The following is a 19,010-nucleotide window of genomic DNA, read 5'->3' on the forward strand; positions in this document are numbered from 1 at the left end:
AGGAGTTACAGATCTAGCAATTCATGACAAACCACACACATTTGTGTTTGTAACTGAGAAAACAAAAGCATAGTACCTCTAATTCCTCTCATTTGTTTTCTTTCTTGTCCATTTGGTCGGAAAAAGGGCAAACTAGACCCATTTCCTCGTGACCATACTCAATAACTTGAATCCTACTGCACACGATTGAATGAAATAAAAAAATCGGATTTGCAACGGCATTACCAACGTCAACCCGAGGCACAAGCTATTTGAATTTCAAAACACTACTAGCAGACAGTGTGTGTGCATCAACGGCCTAATGACCCTGGCGTAATAGGAAACAATTGAAAGTACAGGGGCCTTTCCCTAAAACAGCCATCCCCTCCATTTACTCCCTTCTCCCCTTCTGCCTCCTCCTGCAATCTCCTCTTCCTTTTCTCCCCTCCCCCTCCCTCCTCGCGTCGTCCCTTCCCAATCCCCTCGCCGCTCCTGTCGGGACCCCAACCCTAGCCGGCTAGCCCGAGCCCGAGGAGGGGATTCCGCGAGGGGAAGAAGCTCTTTCCGCCACGACACGATGTCGACCTTCGCCGCCTCACGCCACGCGTCCTCCGCCACCGCCAAGCGCCCCGCAACGGCCGACACCGCCGGGGGACCCAAGGCGGCGGGCGCAGCGGCCGCGCAGGCCAAGAAGCGCGTCGCGCTCGGCAACATCACCAACGTCGCCGCGCCAGGGGGCAGGGCCGTCGGCGGCACCGGGAAGGTCGCGCCACCGCCGGGAAGCGCGGTACGTACGGCTCTCCCTCCCACGGGGATCGTTCGTTTGCGGGGATTGGGGGAATTTTATTTCATGCGGTACTCATTGGGCTTCTCCGAGGGCCCAAGATTCTTCCTTGTTGTCTCGGCTATTAGTTCGGAGAGATTGTTCTGGAAGGTTGCGAATCGGCGTGGCTTTCTTGGCTCTTCTTGCGACTACATTTCTGGTTTCTTGGCTAGGGGAATTCTTGATGTCAAAATGCCCTCTGCATCTTTCCAAGCGGTCTTTGCAGGGTTTCGGTATTTTTGTACTATTGCAGCAGGAGATACGCTTCGATTTGACGGTTTCTTTACTCATTCACTAGTGTTTATTGCATTGCTGCCTGTTCTTGATACACTTTTCCGTTGCCGTCTTGGTTCTTGGGGCCTTGAAAGATTTTTTTTCTTTCGTCAATATGATATTCTGATGCGTATTGGGGTTTAGCTTAGGAGCGACATCACCTCTTTTACAGATTTTGTGCTTTCGTAGAACTCTTTATCTTTTTTGAAAAAAAAAAGAAGTCTGCAGCCTCTCTTTCTCTTTCTGATTTAAAGGCTGCATACACCTCACGGACTTGGACACTTGGTACTACTCTTTATTGGTTGAAATCTTGGATTCTGCTCATGGTCAAAGGCTAGACCTTCCTACAAGTTTTATCGGCATTTTCAAAAGAAGGTCCTTGGTTTTGGCAATGTGTCACTCTTTTGTCTTTGTTTGCTTTGGAATCTTCTGTTGTCAATATGATATTATGCACCTGTAGTATTGCTACTAATTTTTTTTGGGTACCTGATTAGTGGAGATCCCAGATAGAGGTTTGAACTAACTTATCCCTTTTGATCAATTCTCATGCAGAAGTTGAATTCAGCTATCTCAGCTGCACCCTTGAAGAAGCCATCTTTGGCAAGTGCTCGCAGTGTGAGCTCCGTACGGGGTTCTGCTGTGAAATCGGCTTCCATCAAGCCAGCCCCACCCCTTTCTCGCTATGACAGCACGGCACAGAAGCACAATGTTCCTCCTCCTAAAGTGCCTACCGTTCTTGATGTGCCGAGTCGCATACCTTCCCTGGTTCCCTGCAGCACCTTTGTGTCTCCTGGACGCTCGGGAGATTCAGTTTCTGTCGACGAGACCATGTCGACTTGTGACTCCATGAAAAGCCCTGACATTGAGTACATAGACAATGGGGACACCTCAATGCTCGCTTCATTGCAGCGGCGCGCAAATGAACACCTACGTATCTCGGATGATAGAGATGTTGAAGGTTTGCTTTAATTTTTATTAAGCTTTGCACCTTTTAGTGTATTCTGTCGACTTTTCGTTGATTTTTCGAATGTGTACGACCTGGTTTCATTTGCAGAAAATAAGTGGAAGAAAAATGCCCCTGCCCCAATGGAAATTGACCGCATTTGCGATGTTGACAATGACTTCGAGGATCCACAGCTGTGTGCTACTCTGGCTTCTGACATTTACATGCATCTGCGAGAGGCTGAGGTGACAATCCTTTCCTCTGCCCTTATACCGATAATATGGTTTCCCTCAAGCACTGAACATAAGGAATTGCATTTTTGGATGAAGATTACTATGCACGTAGCCAATTTAGGTAGATTGCATGCCCAACAAGCAAAAACTGTACATTGGTGCCACCAAATCAGCAAGGCCATAATTTGTTTACTTTAAGTGTGTTTGATCATATATATTTGCACTTTCCCACTATGGGAGCAATTTCTGATTATTTTTATATAAAGCTCGGTTTGATTGAAAGAATGTCTAATTCTGTTCTGACAAAATTCGTCCTACACTGAATATATATGTTATAGAGTCCTAGAAATTCAGCTTCTTCCTTTGCTATGTATGTCACTAACAGTGCGGCTTTACTTTTTTGGTAGACAAAGAAAAGACCATCTACTGATTTCATGGAAACGATTCAAAAGGATGTCAATCCAAGCATGAGGGCTATTTTGATAGACTGGCTTGTAGAAGTAAGCCTTTCTGCTAAATATAATTAAAAGCCTAGATATCAATCTGGTTTGACCTTCCATTGTACTCATGATATTCCATTGTGCAGGTTGCTGAAGAATACCGTCTTGTTCCTGATACTTTGTACCTGACAGTTAACTACATTGACCGTTATCTTTCTGGCAACGAAATCAACCGCCAAAGGCTGCAATTACTTGGTGTTGCTTGCATGCTTATAGCTGCGTAAGATTCTTCTAGTTCTTTTTTATTATTTCTTTGAGTTATCCTCCATTACACTATTGGAATACTGATTTTGACATGTTTGAAACTTCAAATTCAGAAAATACGAGGAGATATGTGCACCACAAGTAGAAGAATTCTGCTACATAACTGACAACACTTACTTCAGAGATGAGGTCTGGGATATATTACTTCTGACCATTCCTTGTTTTTATCTATGAGACCATATCCGATAGTCTCTTGTCATCGGTCACACTCTAACTTGTATGTTCTCTACAGGTTTTAGAGATGGAAGCTTCTGTACTGAATTACTTGAAGTTTGAAATGACTGCACCTACAGCCAAATGCTTTTTGAGGTCCTTTCATGTTCTCTTTCATTTCAGTAAAATTTATGACGATCATATGAGCTGAACTTCACTAACGCGTTTTCTTGCTTATAATAGGAGATTTGCTCGTGCTGCACAAGCGTGTGATGAGGTACGGCTACATAGTCAGCTTCAGATTAATGTGACCCAATTCCATAATTTAACTATATCATTGCATTGCGCTGACAATTACTTTTCTTTATACAGGATCCAGCTTTGCATCTTGAGTTCCTGGCCAGTTACATCGCTGAGCTATCGCTTCTGGAGTACAACCTACTCTCGTACCCTCCATCACTAATAGCTGCCTCAGCTATTTTCTTGGCAAAATTTGTACTGCAGCCAACAAAGTATCCTTGGGTATGTGGCATAATCATGTTGCCCTTTCCATACATATCGTTGTAGCAGTTGCCTAATGAAATGTCTGCATGAGCTAATATATACATCCCATTGTTACTGGAAGCAGAATTCTACTCTTGCTCACTACACACAATACAAGCCATCGCAATTGTGTGACTGTGTAAAGGCATTGCACCACCTATTCAGTGTTGGTCCTGCGAGCAACCTTCCTGCGATCAGAGAAAAGTACAGTCAACATAAGGTAACTGAACCTTGGTCCCCAGTTTCTTCAGTTAACAATCGCTGTTGCTAGTACTTACTTTATCCTCTTCCTTTTCTCCCTCAGTACAAATTTGTTGCAAAGAAGCAGTGTCCAACATCAATTCCTACCGAATTCTTCCGAGATGTGACATGCTAGAATTAGAAGAAGCCCAATGCCCAGGAGTAGTTACAGTTGCTTACTGAATTCTTGCTCTTGTGGCTCAAATGCTCAGTAAGCACCCGCACGACTGTGCCGGTGGTTGGTTGACGCAGAACGTTGCTGATGCCCCCCCTGTTATTTCAGGGGATTAGAGGAGTGTAGATTCTAGATCGATGCTTTGAAGTTTGTGGTGATGTTAGGAAAATGGTGTGATTTTCCCTGTATTCTTCTCCTGCTTCCTGTTGTAATCTTCCTGTATCTAGACCCATGTTTGCAGGCACATGTAAATCGGAGTTCTGTAGTGCAGTGGATCATAACATCTCGTTTGTAATGTCATAATACTGACTGGAGTGACAGTCACTTGAAGCATGGCATCCAAGCTGAGCGACTCACATGTTGGATGATGTATTTGTGAGGGTCATTGCGCATTTGCGCTTCTAGTCTAATGATGATAAGAGCACCAGATTTTAGTAGTGCTCATTCTGAATAAGTTGCTACTCTGTCTCTTGTGTCTTGTCCTTGACTGAAGAAGAGCAAGAGCTTTCCTATGGAGAAGACGTATTCGTGTGTCTGGGATCAACCTGACTAAGAGTAGTTTGGTCTGTCAAAGAAAAACAAACAAAGAAAAAACACTAGATGCAATGGAGAGCATGCGTAACAGGAACAAAAGGAGCCGACACGACGAATCAATGTATCCGGACATACTTTCACAGTATCCATTCCAGAGGGCGGAAAAAATGGGGCATGTCCCTCTCAGCCCCTTGAATATATCTGCGAGCTCAAACAATTCATGCTGCTGTGTTCAGCTAGCTGTTTAGACGTGCATACCTACGTGTGATGCAATTAGCTTGCACCCATAGTAATCAATTAATAATAGTAGTAAGAAAATTAAAGATGGTGCCAGCGGCGTGATGAACGAGCACACTAGGGTTAACATCGACACAGATCGTATCTTCTAGCTGGTGTCACAGCACAGCTTATTGGGCCTGGCTGATGAAGCTTCCAGATAATCCCAGCTAGTTGCCCGAATTTGCAGTACTGTGCGTTGGTAAGCTTTGAACATGCAATGATTGGTAGAATTTGGTTCTGATGGATGCCTAATCCCATTATGTCATATATATATGATGTCCGATCATCATTGACTACATATTAATTTGTGCCTATGGGAGTATTGTACTACTTGCATAGCTGTATATAAACCTTCATATCATTATCTAAAAGAATATATAAACCTTCAGATACAACAGGTAGCTTGATCTTGGTAGAGAAGACATTCTACTATGTTGGATCTGATTTGTGTTCAAAACAAAAGTATTTGTTGGATATTACATAAAATCTCAGATCCAAAATAAAATATGTCTAAATATGAATATGTATGGAGAAATGTGGAAATACGACCACAGGACATCTCCCTCATTGTGACAAAGAACTAAATCATGTGCCTCCAACAATGATCTCATGAATGCTCATGATCAGTTAGTTTCCTACAGTCATAATAACTAACTAAAGTCCGTATTTCGGTGTTCCCAGTGCACGCATAATTTCAGAAAAAAATATGTGTTAATAACACACATCATGATCTAGATAAAAGCACTTTAAAGATATGGCTCTATACTGATTTCAAAACCTGTAGAAAGACATGTAATTACGCAAGAACAAAATTTATGAGCTTATTTGTGCATAGAAGTCTAGAAGAGTCTATTTGAGAGCAGGGTGAGTGGTTGCATACGCGCAGTTACTAACTTTTAAAATCTCTTATGTTGGATCTGATCTGTGCCCAAAATAATAGTATTTATTTAGCATGCATATAAGCTCAGAGGCAAAAGATTATCTGTCTGAATATGAATATGCATGAAGAAATGTGGAAATATGACTACAGAACGAGAACACCGCCCATCATTGCGACAAAGAACTAATCATGAGCATCCAAACAATGATCTCATGAATGCTCATGAACAATTAGTTCCCTACAGTCATAACTCATAACTAATTAAGGTCCGTATTCTATGCTAACAGTTTAAGGTCCGTATTATGGTGCTCCCAGTGCACAGTTTCAGGAAGTCACTTCAGAGATACGGCTATACTGACTTCAAAATTGATAGAACTACATGTACTTGTGGATGAACAAAATTTGCAAGCTTTGTAGATATAGAGAAGTATCTATTTGCGAGAGGAGTGGTTGGCTAAGTTGCATAGGTAGTTACGATTTTTTTAAAAAATCTTGGTGGTTATCTTAAACCCTGATTTGATTGGTGAAAGTATTCGCGCATTAAGTCTCAATTCCGTATTCATTAAAAAGAATCTAATCTTATGCTCACACGGTTGAGTGTTCATGCGTAACAAGTAACTTGACTTTGAAATTTGATTCCTGAGACTGGTGATTAGTTTAATTTGCAGGGGGGCTAATGAGCTAGCTGTTTCTGACCTAATTGCACGGGAATTAGAAAAAAAAAACAGCATCATGATTCTGTGCTAGCTCTGCACACATTCAAGCATAAACCTGCTGACTGAGAATAGTTTTTGTTGGTTGAGGTATGCATGTAGGATCTACAACTGAGCTGAGCTGAGCTGGTGTTGGGTACCTGGCTCAGTGCCTCATCATCATATATGCAATTAAAGATGTGACAGCGATTGGGGGGGTCTTGTCATGTGCCAAGTGGCCACGATTTTTGTTATTCAAGACATTTTAGCTGATCTTGCTAGCCTTGGGGTTGCATTTATGCTATGTATTTCGCTAAAAACGAACGGTTGGTACTCAACGTGTATGTATATGTGATTTAGGATTTGGAGCATCAACGTCTCAAATTTGGACAAATACTCGATGGCAGGCCCCTCTCCTCTGCGCTGTCTGTCGCCTACCCTGCATACATGGCCACTTGGAAAAGGAGGCTGCTGTCAGTGCTGGTACATGTACCCCTCATGCCAGCATGTCATCCATCCTTCCACTAATCTATAGCAAATTTGATTCGAAATTAGCTGGGTTTGATTTGATTTACTTTAATTTGACTCCTGGCCTTGGACATCCTCATATCATTTATAGTGGCCTGCCTGGCCGGTTTTTTACTTAATCTATAGCAAGCACTAATCTTGTACTAGAACCAAATCAAAAGGAGGTGGGCTTTTCTGCCATTGGCCCGAGGAGTTGCTTCTTTGAGGAGCTCACGCTACTCCCTAAGGTGGGTCCCTGTCCCTACTCCAGCGCAGCAAGTCTTGCCAGCCTCCTCCTCTTCTCTGGTCTGGCATCATCAACCCAGGCTCCCAGCTCTGGGTGGCTTAGCTTAATGACGTGCCTTCCATAATCTTCCTTCCTTTTGACACCTGTACCCCTGGCTGGCTGGCTGCCACGCCACCCCGTGTGGGGGCATCGCTGTCATTTCATGCGACCCAGGGTGGCTTTCTTGCCAGCCCATTATATATCACTCTCATGGCACCGTGGCTCCTGTACCGCTGCCCATTCATCACAACTCCTCCCCTGCATGTATGCATCCTTGGTTTCTTCCTGCTGAGTTAATTCTTCCTTGGTTTCTTTCAGTGCCATGATCGACAAAGATTGATTGAGTTTATTTTTCTGATGGTTTTCTTCTTCTTCTTCTTCTTCTTCTTCTTTTGTTCTTGCGTTGGCCGGAGCAGAGACGATTGATTCATCTTTTGAAGAAACAAGACAGAAAATGGCCACTTACTGGAAGACCAAGGTTCTGCCTGGCATCAACAAGATCTTTGACAAGGATGGCAAGAAGGCGGCGGCCGTCGAGTTCCTCAAGTCCTTCAACAAGGTAATATACCTAGAGGAATTCAGATGATCGACATGCCCGTCTTATGTATCTTTGTTTTGTTCATCAACCACCGTCTTTGTTTGCTGTATACTTACAGGAGGAGCTTGGCAAGGAGATCGAGGACAAGAAGACGGACCTGGAGCCCAAGGTTGCGGAGACTTATGAAGCATCTCCTCCTGAGGTTAAGGTAAACTCACGTCTTTCAGTGTTTGTTTGGTGTTGCTTTCAACTTAAGCAACTGCTGTATGGTCCTACTGTTACTGATAACCTCCCTTACCTGCTACTTAAACTAGGCTCTGTTCAAGGACAAGAAACCAGTCAAGATCAGCAAGAAGAACTCGGCTGCAGCTACTAAGTTCCTCGACGAGCTGGCTAAGATCGGTAATAACAAGCATCGATCGCAACTTGAAATAATCTGTTACTCTCTGGTCTGGTCCATAGTAGCTAGCACATGCCATTCTAAGGGTTTTTCATCACGTACGTCTAGCTTAATCTCACATAAAACACCATATTACCCTCGCTCTAAACTGTATTTATTTCCTTGTATTTTTTTACAGTGAAAACTGAGTACAGATTTTCAAATACTATTTTCTTGCTTATCGATCACCAACAACCGCCTCCTTTTTTAGTTACTTTTCTGCAATCCTGTGGTTAATTTGAAGAGGTCATTTTCTTGGGGTTTATTTCCTGAGTAATCTTTGTGTCTTTTTGGACAAACTAGATTTTATTCTCCTTTTGTGTTCAAACAAACTTTATTCTCCTTTCTACACAAGCAAACTGCATAGGAATCTTCTCAACTACTACGTATTTCTTTTTCTGCCAACAGAATCTCAACACAAAACAACAAAAACCAAAAGTCCTCGATTGTTCGTTCATCTCTTTCATGGCAGGCTGTCCATACTCTGTACACATGGTTCTTGTTGAACAAAAATATAAACTCGTGCCGAATGAATTCATCTGCAGAGTTCCCTGGAGCCAAGCTGGTGAGCGACGCGGTGGCCAAGTCCGGCACCACGCCTCTCTCCCCGGCGATCACCTTCATCTTGGACAAGGCTGCGCCGTTCATCCCCAAGGAGGAGCCCAAGGCGGCCGAGCCGGAGCCCGCCGCCGCGGTCGAGGCAACCTCCCGGGAAGTCGCCGTGGAGGAGAAGAAGGAGGAGGCTGAGCCCGCAGCCGCTGCGGCGACGGAGGAGGCAGCGGCGACGTCGGAGGCGGTAGAGGAGAAGAAGGAAGAGGAGAAGAAGGAGGAGGAGGAGAAGCCAGCGGAAGCCGCAGCCGAGGCCGCCGCGGCGCCACCAGCTGCGGAGGAGAAGAAGTGATCCATGGACGCTACCGAAGAAGCAAGCAAGTCAAGCTCTACCTCGTCGCTGCTGGTAAATTAATTAAAGTTACCGTGAGATGAAATTAAATTACTCTCTAGCTTGTCAACCGCGTAGGTGCAGCGCAAAGTGATTAAAAAGTTACGCACAGTACAGTTGCCCATGCGCAAACCTTTGCTTCAATTACTGCATGAACATTTGTTATTCTTTCTGTCACCTCGATCGCCCGATGGATGGGTGTCTTGTAAATTTGTTTTCTCTTTCTTGTTTTTTGATTTGGGGTGATTGATCAAACATGCATATATGTGTAATTATTTATATTGATATGTTTGTTTGTTGATGGTAATATTTATTTGTTTTTTGTGGTGCTATGCATGATGAATTGATGGTGGTTGTATAACTTACATATACACACGAGCTGAATCCAATACTATCCACCTGTGTACCGTGCATGCCTAGCGTGCTAGAGTGTAATTAGTTCTTGGATTATGTATGGTTAATTACATGGCGTTAATTGTTGGCTTGGAACGATGTGCTCTGTGCCTCTGTAATACTGCAGGTGTGTGTACGAAACAGTCACTTAATTATATGCCAGTGACTTTGAATACCTCTGGAGCCCTGCCCTGATCTAGTATTAGACAATTAGCATGGTTTTTAGTTGAAACACTTTTTATAAACAGTACTCCCTCCTTCCCCTGTAGTCTACGAATTGAAGGAGTAGAAAAGGTAAAAATTTATAGAGGAGAGTCGTATATGCACTCAAATTAAAGGTGAGAAAAACCATGTAGTAAGGAATGAAAGAAAGAAAAAAAAAATGGATAAGCACGAGATGGAATTAGTGAAGAACTTGGAGGAGATAACTACTACTGGAACTGGAAGTGATGTGCATGCTGCAGGCCGGTTTGGCAGGCAGGACAGATCAATCAGTGGCGCCCTCAAGGAAAAGGACGTGATCTCAATCCCTCCTCCATCGTCGTCATCGCCACTCAACGTATATCGCATCTATGCTTTCTTTCTTTCTTTCTCATATACAATTAAACAAAAAGAAAGATGAGTCCGCCCTCCATTGCCAGCTTGTGTACGTGATGTGTGCTTAAATATTGTATGTGGGAACTCATAAATATCCCCAAGTTAATAGGCATCACATATAATTGATCAGTAGGCCACCCAGTGCAATGATATCAACATATATAGATAAAGAAGATGAAGATTCAGAAGGAAAGTCATTGCTGATTCAATGGTCGAGCTCTTTTTCAGTCGTTGTTGATCGAAAAATGCAGGTGATAGATAGTTGTGAAAAAGGAAACAAGGAAGGAATTAAGAAAATATCCAGTGTATTCATCCTTGTGGCAGCAGATGCAGCCAGCATTATTCTGTGAATAAGCAGAGTGGTAGCTAGTCAAGTTGCATGCAGCAGGACGACGCATGGATTGAAGGTTGTAGGTGTAGGTGTATGATCCGCATCAGCTTCTTTTCATTTCATTATTGAAGATGATGAAGATGGCATCTATCAACGTCACCGGCCTTCCCTTTCATTGCATTGCATTGTATCATTGGTCTATTGGACAGTTTTGGGCCGGAAAGGCTAGTTTTTCCTCTCTTTTTTCTTTGAAAAGACATGACGGTATCTTCATTCTCCTTTCTCATGGTACCTATCTACTTCTCGCTCTATACTAATAAGATACTACGTACCGTAGTAGGTGGTTGCATACTGCAATCCATTTTACTGTTTATCTTTGCTAGCTGAGCTGGAGGATTCAGGGTTGCTTGCCCTGAATGATTGCACTGGTGTCTTAGTCAAAGCTAGCGACAGAAAGTTTCTTCTTCTTTTTTTCTTCAGGACGAGCAATATATATTGGCCAGAACTTCCTTTCTGTGCAAAAAAGAAAAGAAAAGAAAAGAAAAGAGGGCCATGCATATCTTGCATGGGCCTAAATCCTCTCCTACAGACCCAGCCTCTTCAGCCCAATAAATCCAGCCCGCCCAACACCTAACAGCCCATCATAAGCCCAGCCCGTATGGTGCTATGCCCACTCGTGCCAAGCAACGCTCGACTTCTCCGCGAGTGTGCTGTACAGCCAACGACTCCGCACCGCGCCTCCTCCACCGACCGGCCGGCCTCCCATCCCATGGCGGGCTACCGCGGCGGCTCCTCCTCCGCCTCCTCCGCCGGCGGGGGCGGCGCGTCGGCCGCGGCCTTCGCCACGCGGATGCTCCTCCTCCTCACGCTGCTGCCGCTCGCGCTCGCCGCCTTCGCCTTCGTGCTCCAGTGGCGCGGCGGCATGCGGGACCCGGCCGGCGCCGCCTGGCCCGACGACACGCAGCGCTTCCCGGGGATGGAGAACAGCCCTCTCGGATCCTCCTCCTCCTCCTCCTCCACTCGGGGCAAAGGCTCCTACTTCGCCGTCTCCTCCTCCTCCTCCGCGGCAGCAGACTGCGCCGAGATCCTCGGCCGGAGCGCATCCTCCCACGGAGTCTCGCTCTACGGCGGCTGGAGCTTCGATTCTGAATCTTCTATAACTCCCAAGGTGAGTGCGCGCTTACCCTCCGATCTGATCCGCCGTTTCGAGGTCCCATTTTCCGACCAATTCGATGCGATCTCGTGCTGCTGAAATACTGTGATCCGAGTACCCTGTTGAGCATCTCGTGCCTGAGAGTTCTAATCTTTCAAACAGAGGTTGAGCTCGATCACACTTTCCGTGTGAATCCAAGTCTCTTAGCTTAGCAACATTTTGTCCTTTTTGTTTTACCCAGTTGAGATAGCAAGTTGGAAAAACAGGGTATATGGCATCCATGTGGTTCTTAGATGTTTGTTCAAGTAGACAAGACTCTTAACATCATGCTGTTACCCTGCAAGGTATATATATTTTTTTTCAAAATGAAATTATCTAGATGATTTATTTCAACCTCAAAATCATATACTTCTTTTCAAATGCAATAACCTTGTAAGCATTTTGAGTCTAATGTGTCAAAGTTGTACTTATATCAAGCTAATTCGTATTTGGGTTGCAGATCTGTATCACGGGAAGCACATCTGCTGGCCTGCACCAGATTCTTCCATGGTTGTATTATCACAAGGTCATTGGTGTTTCACATTTTTTTCTCTTTGTTGAAGGAGAGGCTGCGAAGCCAGCTGTCACCTCTGTTCTTGAATCTATTCGGGTAAATAAGTCATTTCATACCCCCTCCTATTTGTGATTTCTTTGCATAATCTGCTACTTACTTTCTGCGTCCCTTCTTTAGGGTGTAAAAATCATTTACAGAACTAAAGAACTGAAAGAGAGACAGGACAAAAGGTATGCTGATGGACTTAACAGTTACATGACAATCTTTTTCAACAATAATCAAACCCGCTACATGTAAGATAAGTTCAGTTGGAAATTTGATCTGCAGCTAATGTAAGTTTCGATAATACTGCATTAATACGATATACGTTATATGACTAAAATGCATTGTAAATATAAATTTGGTAGAGGTATCAAGTGGGATGCCAAGTTACTTGTTTCATTGCAATACTGTAATTGAATAGTTTTGAATGTTGAAGCAAAATCTGTAGTGTTGTTGTTGATTGGATCCTGTATTTCTGTTTTCATTACTATATGCATTTCTGAAGTATTGTTGTTGATTGTTTGGTTGTCTAAGCGCCATCGTTTCAACCGTTTTATGATTTCAGCCGCATCTGGAATGAGACTTGGCTGGGAGGTTTCTTTTACAAGCCGTGCAATTATGAACTATTTGTTAAGCAATCACTTAACATGGAAATGGCTATTATTATGGCAAGGGTATGAACTATTTCTTTCTTTCTATTTTTTCGCGTCTGTTCACTCAGAAATCTTGACTTTCATGTTCCTTTTCCAAAGAGAGCTGTAATAATGGTCTAAATCTACATCTACAGATACCAGTGCTCTTCATATTGTCTAATTTTCAGCTACTTTTTGCTTTTTTATTTGAACCCAAATGATGACAGGAATTAATCATGTGCCAGTCTTATTTTTGAGCTCGGCGGTACAAATATCAATATACGACGTCAATAGTTTAACACAAGTTGGGAGTGTAGCAGTGTAGGCATACAGTTGAAAGTAATGAAATAGGTTCTATTACAAGTAATGTTTAGCCACAGAAAATTTCTCATCCTTTTCCTCCCCGACATCTTTTTCCCACTTCCTTGCCCTAACTTTAAGGATGAGTAGTAAATGATGTAAGACATGTACCAGTGTCACTCGTTAGTAGAAATATGGGGCTTTGTTCTTAGTCCACTACAAACTTTAAACAAACTTTAACAAGGTGATTGATACAGCTACTGACTAAAAATTCAGAATGTTCTAATCATCTTACTTTTCTGCAATGCTCCCAATCTCCAATGCCATATCAATGGCATGTCTGATGACTTTACATCATTGTTAAGCTAGCATAGACATGACTACAATGATGTGTGATAACTATGGGAGGCATTTTACTAGGTGTTGTTTTTATTTTGAAAAGACCTTGTATTTCGTGGTGAATTGATGCAAATGTCCCCTGTTTGATTATTACAGGATGCTGGAATGGATTGGATAATTCACCTTGATACTGATGAGTTGATTCATCCAGCTGGTGCGCGAGAGTACTCTCTAAGGCGATTGCTTTTAGACGTTCCTGACAATGTTGACATGGTTATCTTCCCCAATTATGTGAGTTGCAGAAGTAACATCTTTGTTGAAGTTGAATATTGTGACATGCTTCACATATGATTATTTTATATTTTTGTCCAGGAGAGCAGCATTGAGCGGGATGACATCAAGGATCCATTTACTGAGGTATGTAAGCTACTGATGATTCACTGACTTGTTTAAGAGTGCCACATGTATATAAATGGATTGCCTCTTGCTGCTAAAAAATTGTAGTTTGGTTAACATTATTGCATTATAGAAAATAATGGATCTACCTCATACCATTTATCAAATGATTGCATAAATTCTCACCAAGTTCTATACGTGCAGGTTTCAATGTTTAAGAAAAATTACGACCATCTCCCAAAGGATACATACTTTGGCCTATACAAAGAAGCAACACGTGGTAATCCAAATTACTTCCTCACTTATGGTAATGGAAAATCAGCTGCAAGGGTTCAGGAGCATTTGCGTCCCAATGGTGCTCATAGATGGCATAATTACATGAAAACCCCAAAGTAAGACATCTGACTGTGCTGAGAGTTTTCTAAAACAAATGTCCCATCAACAAATTTTTGTCTGTTTCCACCAGATGATTTATTCATCCCTTTTTTTTGTAGCGAAATTAAACTGGAGGAGGCTGCTATCCTGCATTACACCTACACAAAGTTTTCAGACTTAACTTCAAGGAGGGATAGGTGTGGCTGCAAGCCCACTAAAGAAGATGTGAAGCGATGTTTCATCTTGGAATTTGACCGATTGGTGAGCTATCTTTTCTTCCCTTTGCACAAAAATGCATGTAGGATGTGGGGGTGGTGGGGGCATTGCACAATAGTGTACCTTGTTGGTGTGCCTTATAATAACCACAGAAATGCCCCCCTGGTCCATTGCACAAAATATAGCCAGCTGCACCGAAGATATAGCTGTCTTTTCAATGACCCTGTTTCTTCCTGTATTTTTACCCATTTTTTTAAGCTGAAGGACCAGTTTGGTTACTAGCCCAAAGTTCTTGATTACACCCTTTCCAAAGAAAGAAGAAAAACTGGTGGCTTTTATTACATATCATGTGCGTATACGGCTAATTGGATAATGGGGAGGACTAATGAATTCCCCCTTGTGCTCTGTCATGACAGGCCTTTATAATTGCATCAACAGCTACTGAGGAGGAGATGAGGAACTGGTAACACCCTTACGCTCCTGTGTTCCAATCATTCCTCCCTAGCCTCACTGAATTAAGAGAGAGAGCACATTTGTCTGACTACCTTTGTTCAGGTATCGAGAACATGTTGTATGGACCGATAAGGACACCAATTTGAAACTTTTGAGAAAGGGTGTGTTGACACGTATATATGCGCCAATGGTTAGTCCTAATATCAATCTTGAAAGCGTCAACTTATGAAAGTTGTTTCTTATTGCTGCTAAGTTTATGCCTAATCTTTGCAGGCTATCATCCGTGGTCTCAAGGAATCCGGCATCTTCACCTCCGCAGTAACATCAGCGAAAGTGCAGTCAAAAACAAAGTCGTCGAACATGGGTCTTGAGAACAAGGAGTCCATCCTACCCAATGTAACAGCTGGGCAATCCACATTGGAAGGTGGCCATGAGAAATTGCAAGCAACTGTAAGAAAGATCCTAGAAATGGTTGATGCCCAGGAGGAAGCTATGCCGCCAATGTCACCCCCCGGTTTTGTTGAGCTGATTGAAAGCGCTTTGTCATGAGGCCATGTGAGATTGATCAGGCGATCTTGACTGATGTCGCTCCTGGGCAGATGAAACTTTAACAATGCATATGCAGCGTGGAACATATAGATAGCAGAGGCTTGTTTGATCGATGTATCTTGCGACTCCCCCCATGCCTTGTGCTGATGTAAATTGCTTCCATCACGTGGGCTGGTAAGCAAGTGCAAGACATGAGAATAACATACTCACTGTAATATATACAACAGAAATCAGGCGAATCTTTCCCCGGGTTTAAGTTATAGATTGATTGATGTTAAATTTCTACTGAGAAGCATATGCACATCGCTTGACCATGTTGTGGTGGTGGCTGACGCAAATGCAGTACTGATCGATGTGCAAACTCTGGGCTTTTTAGCTCATATCTTTTCGATTAAAGACTGCATGCTAATGAAGTAGCTGAATTGAGGAACAACTGTAAACAGCAGAATGATTTAATTCTGAGCAACCGAAACCTAATTTTTGGTTGCCATGAATCGCAAGACCATTTTTTTTTGCTATTATTCACGTTGGAAATCCAAAAATGTAAAAGAAGCCACTGGTCACTACCACTGTGGGCAGGCGAGGCGATCGATCCCAAGCAGAAGCAGGCGGTTGTGCAAGCCGACGAATGGGAATGGGAGCTCCGGAATCTCCCGTCGTCTTCTGCTCCCCATCGCCCGCTGCTCTCCCACCGACTTCGCCGCCAAGCAAAACCCCAGCTCTTCCCCCGCCACCGCCGCCGCCGCTCCGCCGATCCCATTCTCCTCTCCCTCCTCCCCCGCCGCCGCTCCCTCCCGGCTTCTTCCCTCCCGGTTTCCACCCTCCATTCTTGCCCCCGCCATTGCCGCCCCCATGCGCCGGAGCCACTGCCTCCGCGGCGCCAGCGCGCGCGCTCCCTTCCTCTGGAGGTGGTAGCCTCTCGGCGGAAGGGGGGCGTTTCCTCGAGAATCTGCCGCACGCCCTCGGGGTCTCGGTGACGGCGCACGCCCTCGGGGACCTCGCCGGCGTCCCGCCCGAGCTCCTCCCGCTGAAGAAGAGGGTCGTGCGCTACCACCCGTACGAGGCGGCCGCGGCGATCCAGGAGATGGCCAGCCACCACAACTACGGAGGGGGGTTTCTTCTCGACGTGGCGCCCATGCCCACGACGGGCGCGCGCGACGACGACGGGCTGCGCGCCGAGCTGCTCCGCCTCCGCATCTTGCGCCCGGCGCTGGTGCTCACCAAGCAGCTCACCTTCTCGGACCGCAGCCGCGACAAGGCGCGCCTCCTCCTCCCCGACGGCCTCGTCGCGCCGTCGCCGCTGCTGGGCATGCTCACGGCGGCGGAGCGCCGCCTCGTGTTCGGCCCCGGGCTGCCCGTGCCGGCGCTCGACCGCCTCGGCCGCGCCTACCGCATGTCCCTGCGGCGCGACCGCAAGGCCCGCACGTACCGCCTTACGGGGCAGTGGTCGCTCTTCGTGTCGCGCCACGACATGCGCGCCGGCGACGCCGTCGAGGTCCGCGCCTTCCGCCCGTCCGCATGGCAGGCGCGCCTGGACAAGCACGGCGAGGGCGGCCTCGGCATGGCGCTGCTGCACCGCGGGGACGCCGGGACCGACGCCCAGGGATACCGCTGGTGCAACAGGGAGCGCGACGCGGCGGATGGCCTCCTGCGCATCGCCGGAAGCCCCCGCCTCGCGACAGTTGCCGGAGCCTGACAGATGGAGATGCAATGCAGATAGAAATGCAACGTCCGTTGTTCAGATTAACAGCAAGTGGTGGTGGAGGTGAGGTGATGATCATCACCTGGAGACTGCATTGGCGTTGCTATCAATTGCTCTTGCCTTGTGATTTATTGTGATGCCAATTGCCAACTGCAACTTCAGAGGGTTTTGTGAAGCTTTGATCATGCAGGTTTCTTTAACAGGCGAGGCAGATGTAGATGGAATTGATGATAGATATTGGATAGATGAACTCATATAGATCATGCAATGGGGTCACTGGCTCACTGCAGATTGATGCAGGTGCAAGGCTAGGCTGGTACAGTGGTATGGAGCAGTGAAGATGAGTGCTGTTGCCCTTGTTAATTTACAGGTTATATATTGTCCGTCTCCTATCTATTGCTAAGCTTGCACAGTAACTTAAGGCAAGCATATCATAGGAAATGTAATGGAAGCTGAAATTGGAGCAGTGGGTATTGATAAAATTCTTGAAAGAGAAGTCAATTCCTTTCTTGCTTGATTCTGCTGTTGCAATTTTGATGTCAATTTCTGCAACTTTGCTGCACTGCACACGAGTCCAGGTTCGAATCGATCTATTGACCCATCCTCTTCCATTTGATACTTTTGAGATTCATGTGTTTAAGCATTTCCCTTTGAAAGTTCGTCCTCCCACTACATGTATGGAGTATTTTAAGGTATATGTAAATCCTGTTACGTATCCTTTACAACTCATGATGGGATAATTACTTAAGATACTTTTGACTGAAGACAACTATATATAGAAGTTGATTTATTTGGGAAGGGGGGGAGTATCTCTCAAAACCTGGGCTACATTTTTACTTTGCTTTTTTCACTGACATCGTCGCAACCTTGAGCTATGGGATCCAAACCTGTCTAGTCCATCTACGTCTCCACGTCTCATATCCTCCTACATCTTTTTCACTCATGTTCTCATTTCAGGTTAATGGCTTTGTTGGCATTCCATTTGCGGCTAGGGCTTCCAGTTCACTATTGTGTGGCTAAATCTTGTTTTGTTAGGTCTCTTTGATGTTATTGCAAAGCTCGATGCAACTGTTTTTTGTATCATTCATTTTTATTACATTTTTACATAAAAAGATCGTTTAAATTGCAACTTTGATTTTTAAATGCATACAGTGTGCAACTAACTCATGCATATATTATCATTTTTCTGTCCCTTTTCCATCGGCAGTTGAACCTTTTTGCTAAAAAAATATAGTTGAAGCAGTAATTGATAGGGAAATATATGGGGATAAAGGGGTTCTTTTTCCCCTAACCGTAACGATGTATAATTTATGAGAAATTTTAGAATGAGTTAATTTATTTCATAATGGTGATTGTGTTTATCTTTTTTGGAAAAGTGTGGGAATTTCTAAGCCCTTATGGGGATAAAGGGGTTCCTTTTTCTAACCGTAACGATGTATAATTTATGAGAAATTTTAGAATGGGTTAATTTTTTTCGTAATGGTGATTGTGTTTTTTTTTGTTTGGAAAAGTGTGGGAATTTGTAAGCCCTTATGGGTAAGGCTTGATGCTCCATTTTTTTTTCAATTACTAGAATAAAAAAATATATATGGTCATCATGCAAAAGTACTATATAAAGCATACATGTGTAGAGTCCGTATTTGGCAGGGTCCTGGTGTACAACAACCAACAGCATACTGCACACATATTATGTATCATTGAATGAGATCATATGTATAGTATACATACTCATCAGACGATATGCACACATCCACAATA

At 44.3% G+C, this 19,010-nt stretch overlaps 3 protein-coding genes across 4 annotated transcripts; all 3 read left to right on the forward strand.

The window, feature by feature from the left end:
- The first annotated feature begins 406 nt into the window (after nt 1–406).
- LOC101759204 (cyclin-A1-2) lies at nt 407–4,511 on the forward strand. The gene is made up of 11 exons (XM_004967325.3): nt 407–766; nt 1,628–2,033; nt 2,130–2,263; nt 2,659–2,751; nt 2,838–2,971; nt 3,069–3,144; nt 3,248–3,324; nt 3,412–3,445; nt 3,541–3,690; nt 3,797–3,931; nt 4,016–4,511. Exons 1-11 carry the CDS (start codon nt 557–559, stop codon nt 4,085–4,087), a joined length of 1,521 nt encoding a protein of 506 aa, XP_004967382.1. The 5' UTR covers nt 407–556; the 3' UTR covers nt 4,088–4,511.
- Nucleotides 4,512–7,477: 2,966 nt separating this feature from the next.
- On the forward strand, nt 7,478–9,540 carry LOC101760016 (salt stress root protein RS1). Of its 2 annotated transcripts, none has more exons than XM_004967327.4 (5): nt 7,478–7,568; nt 7,721–7,863; nt 7,961–8,050; nt 8,157–8,244; nt 8,827–9,540. In XM_004967327.4, the coding sequence occupies exons 2-5, from the start codon at nt 7,759–7,761 to the stop codon at nt 9,180–9,182; spliced, it is 639 nt and encodes a 212-aa protein (XP_004967384.1). In that variant the 5' UTR covers nt 7,478–7,568; nt 7,721–7,758; the 3' UTR covers nt 9,183–9,540. The 2 variants fall into 2 exon arrangements, with proteins under 2 accessions (XP_004967384.1, XP_022682267.1); XM_022826532.1 differs by having other exon boundaries at nt 7,549–7,596.
- Nucleotides 9,541–11,241: 1,701 nt separating this feature from the next.
- On the forward strand, nt 11,242–15,839 carry LOC101759612 (glycosyltransferase-like KOBITO 1). Its single transcript, XM_004967326.4, has 11 exons — nt 11,242–11,710; nt 12,195–12,344; nt 12,426–12,478; nt 12,856–12,964; nt 13,718–13,852; nt 13,934–13,978; nt 14,162–14,349; nt 14,452–14,593; nt 14,965–15,011; nt 15,104–15,191; nt 15,275–15,839. Exons 1-11 carry the CDS (start codon nt 11,312–11,314, stop codon nt 15,548–15,550), a joined length of 1,632 nt encoding a protein of 543 aa, XP_004967383.2. The 5' UTR covers nt 11,242–11,311; the 3' UTR covers nt 15,551–15,839.
- The last annotated feature ends 3,171 nt before the right edge of the window (nt 15,840–19,010 follow it).

This window comes from Setaria italica, chromosome V (genome assembly GCF_000263155.2).
Source record: "Setaria italica strain Yugu1 chromosome V, Setaria_italica_v2.0, whole genome shotgun sequence".
In the NCBI taxonomy this organism is placed as follows: Eukaryota; Viridiplantae; Streptophyta; class Magnoliopsida; order Poales; family Poaceae; genus Setaria; species Setaria italica.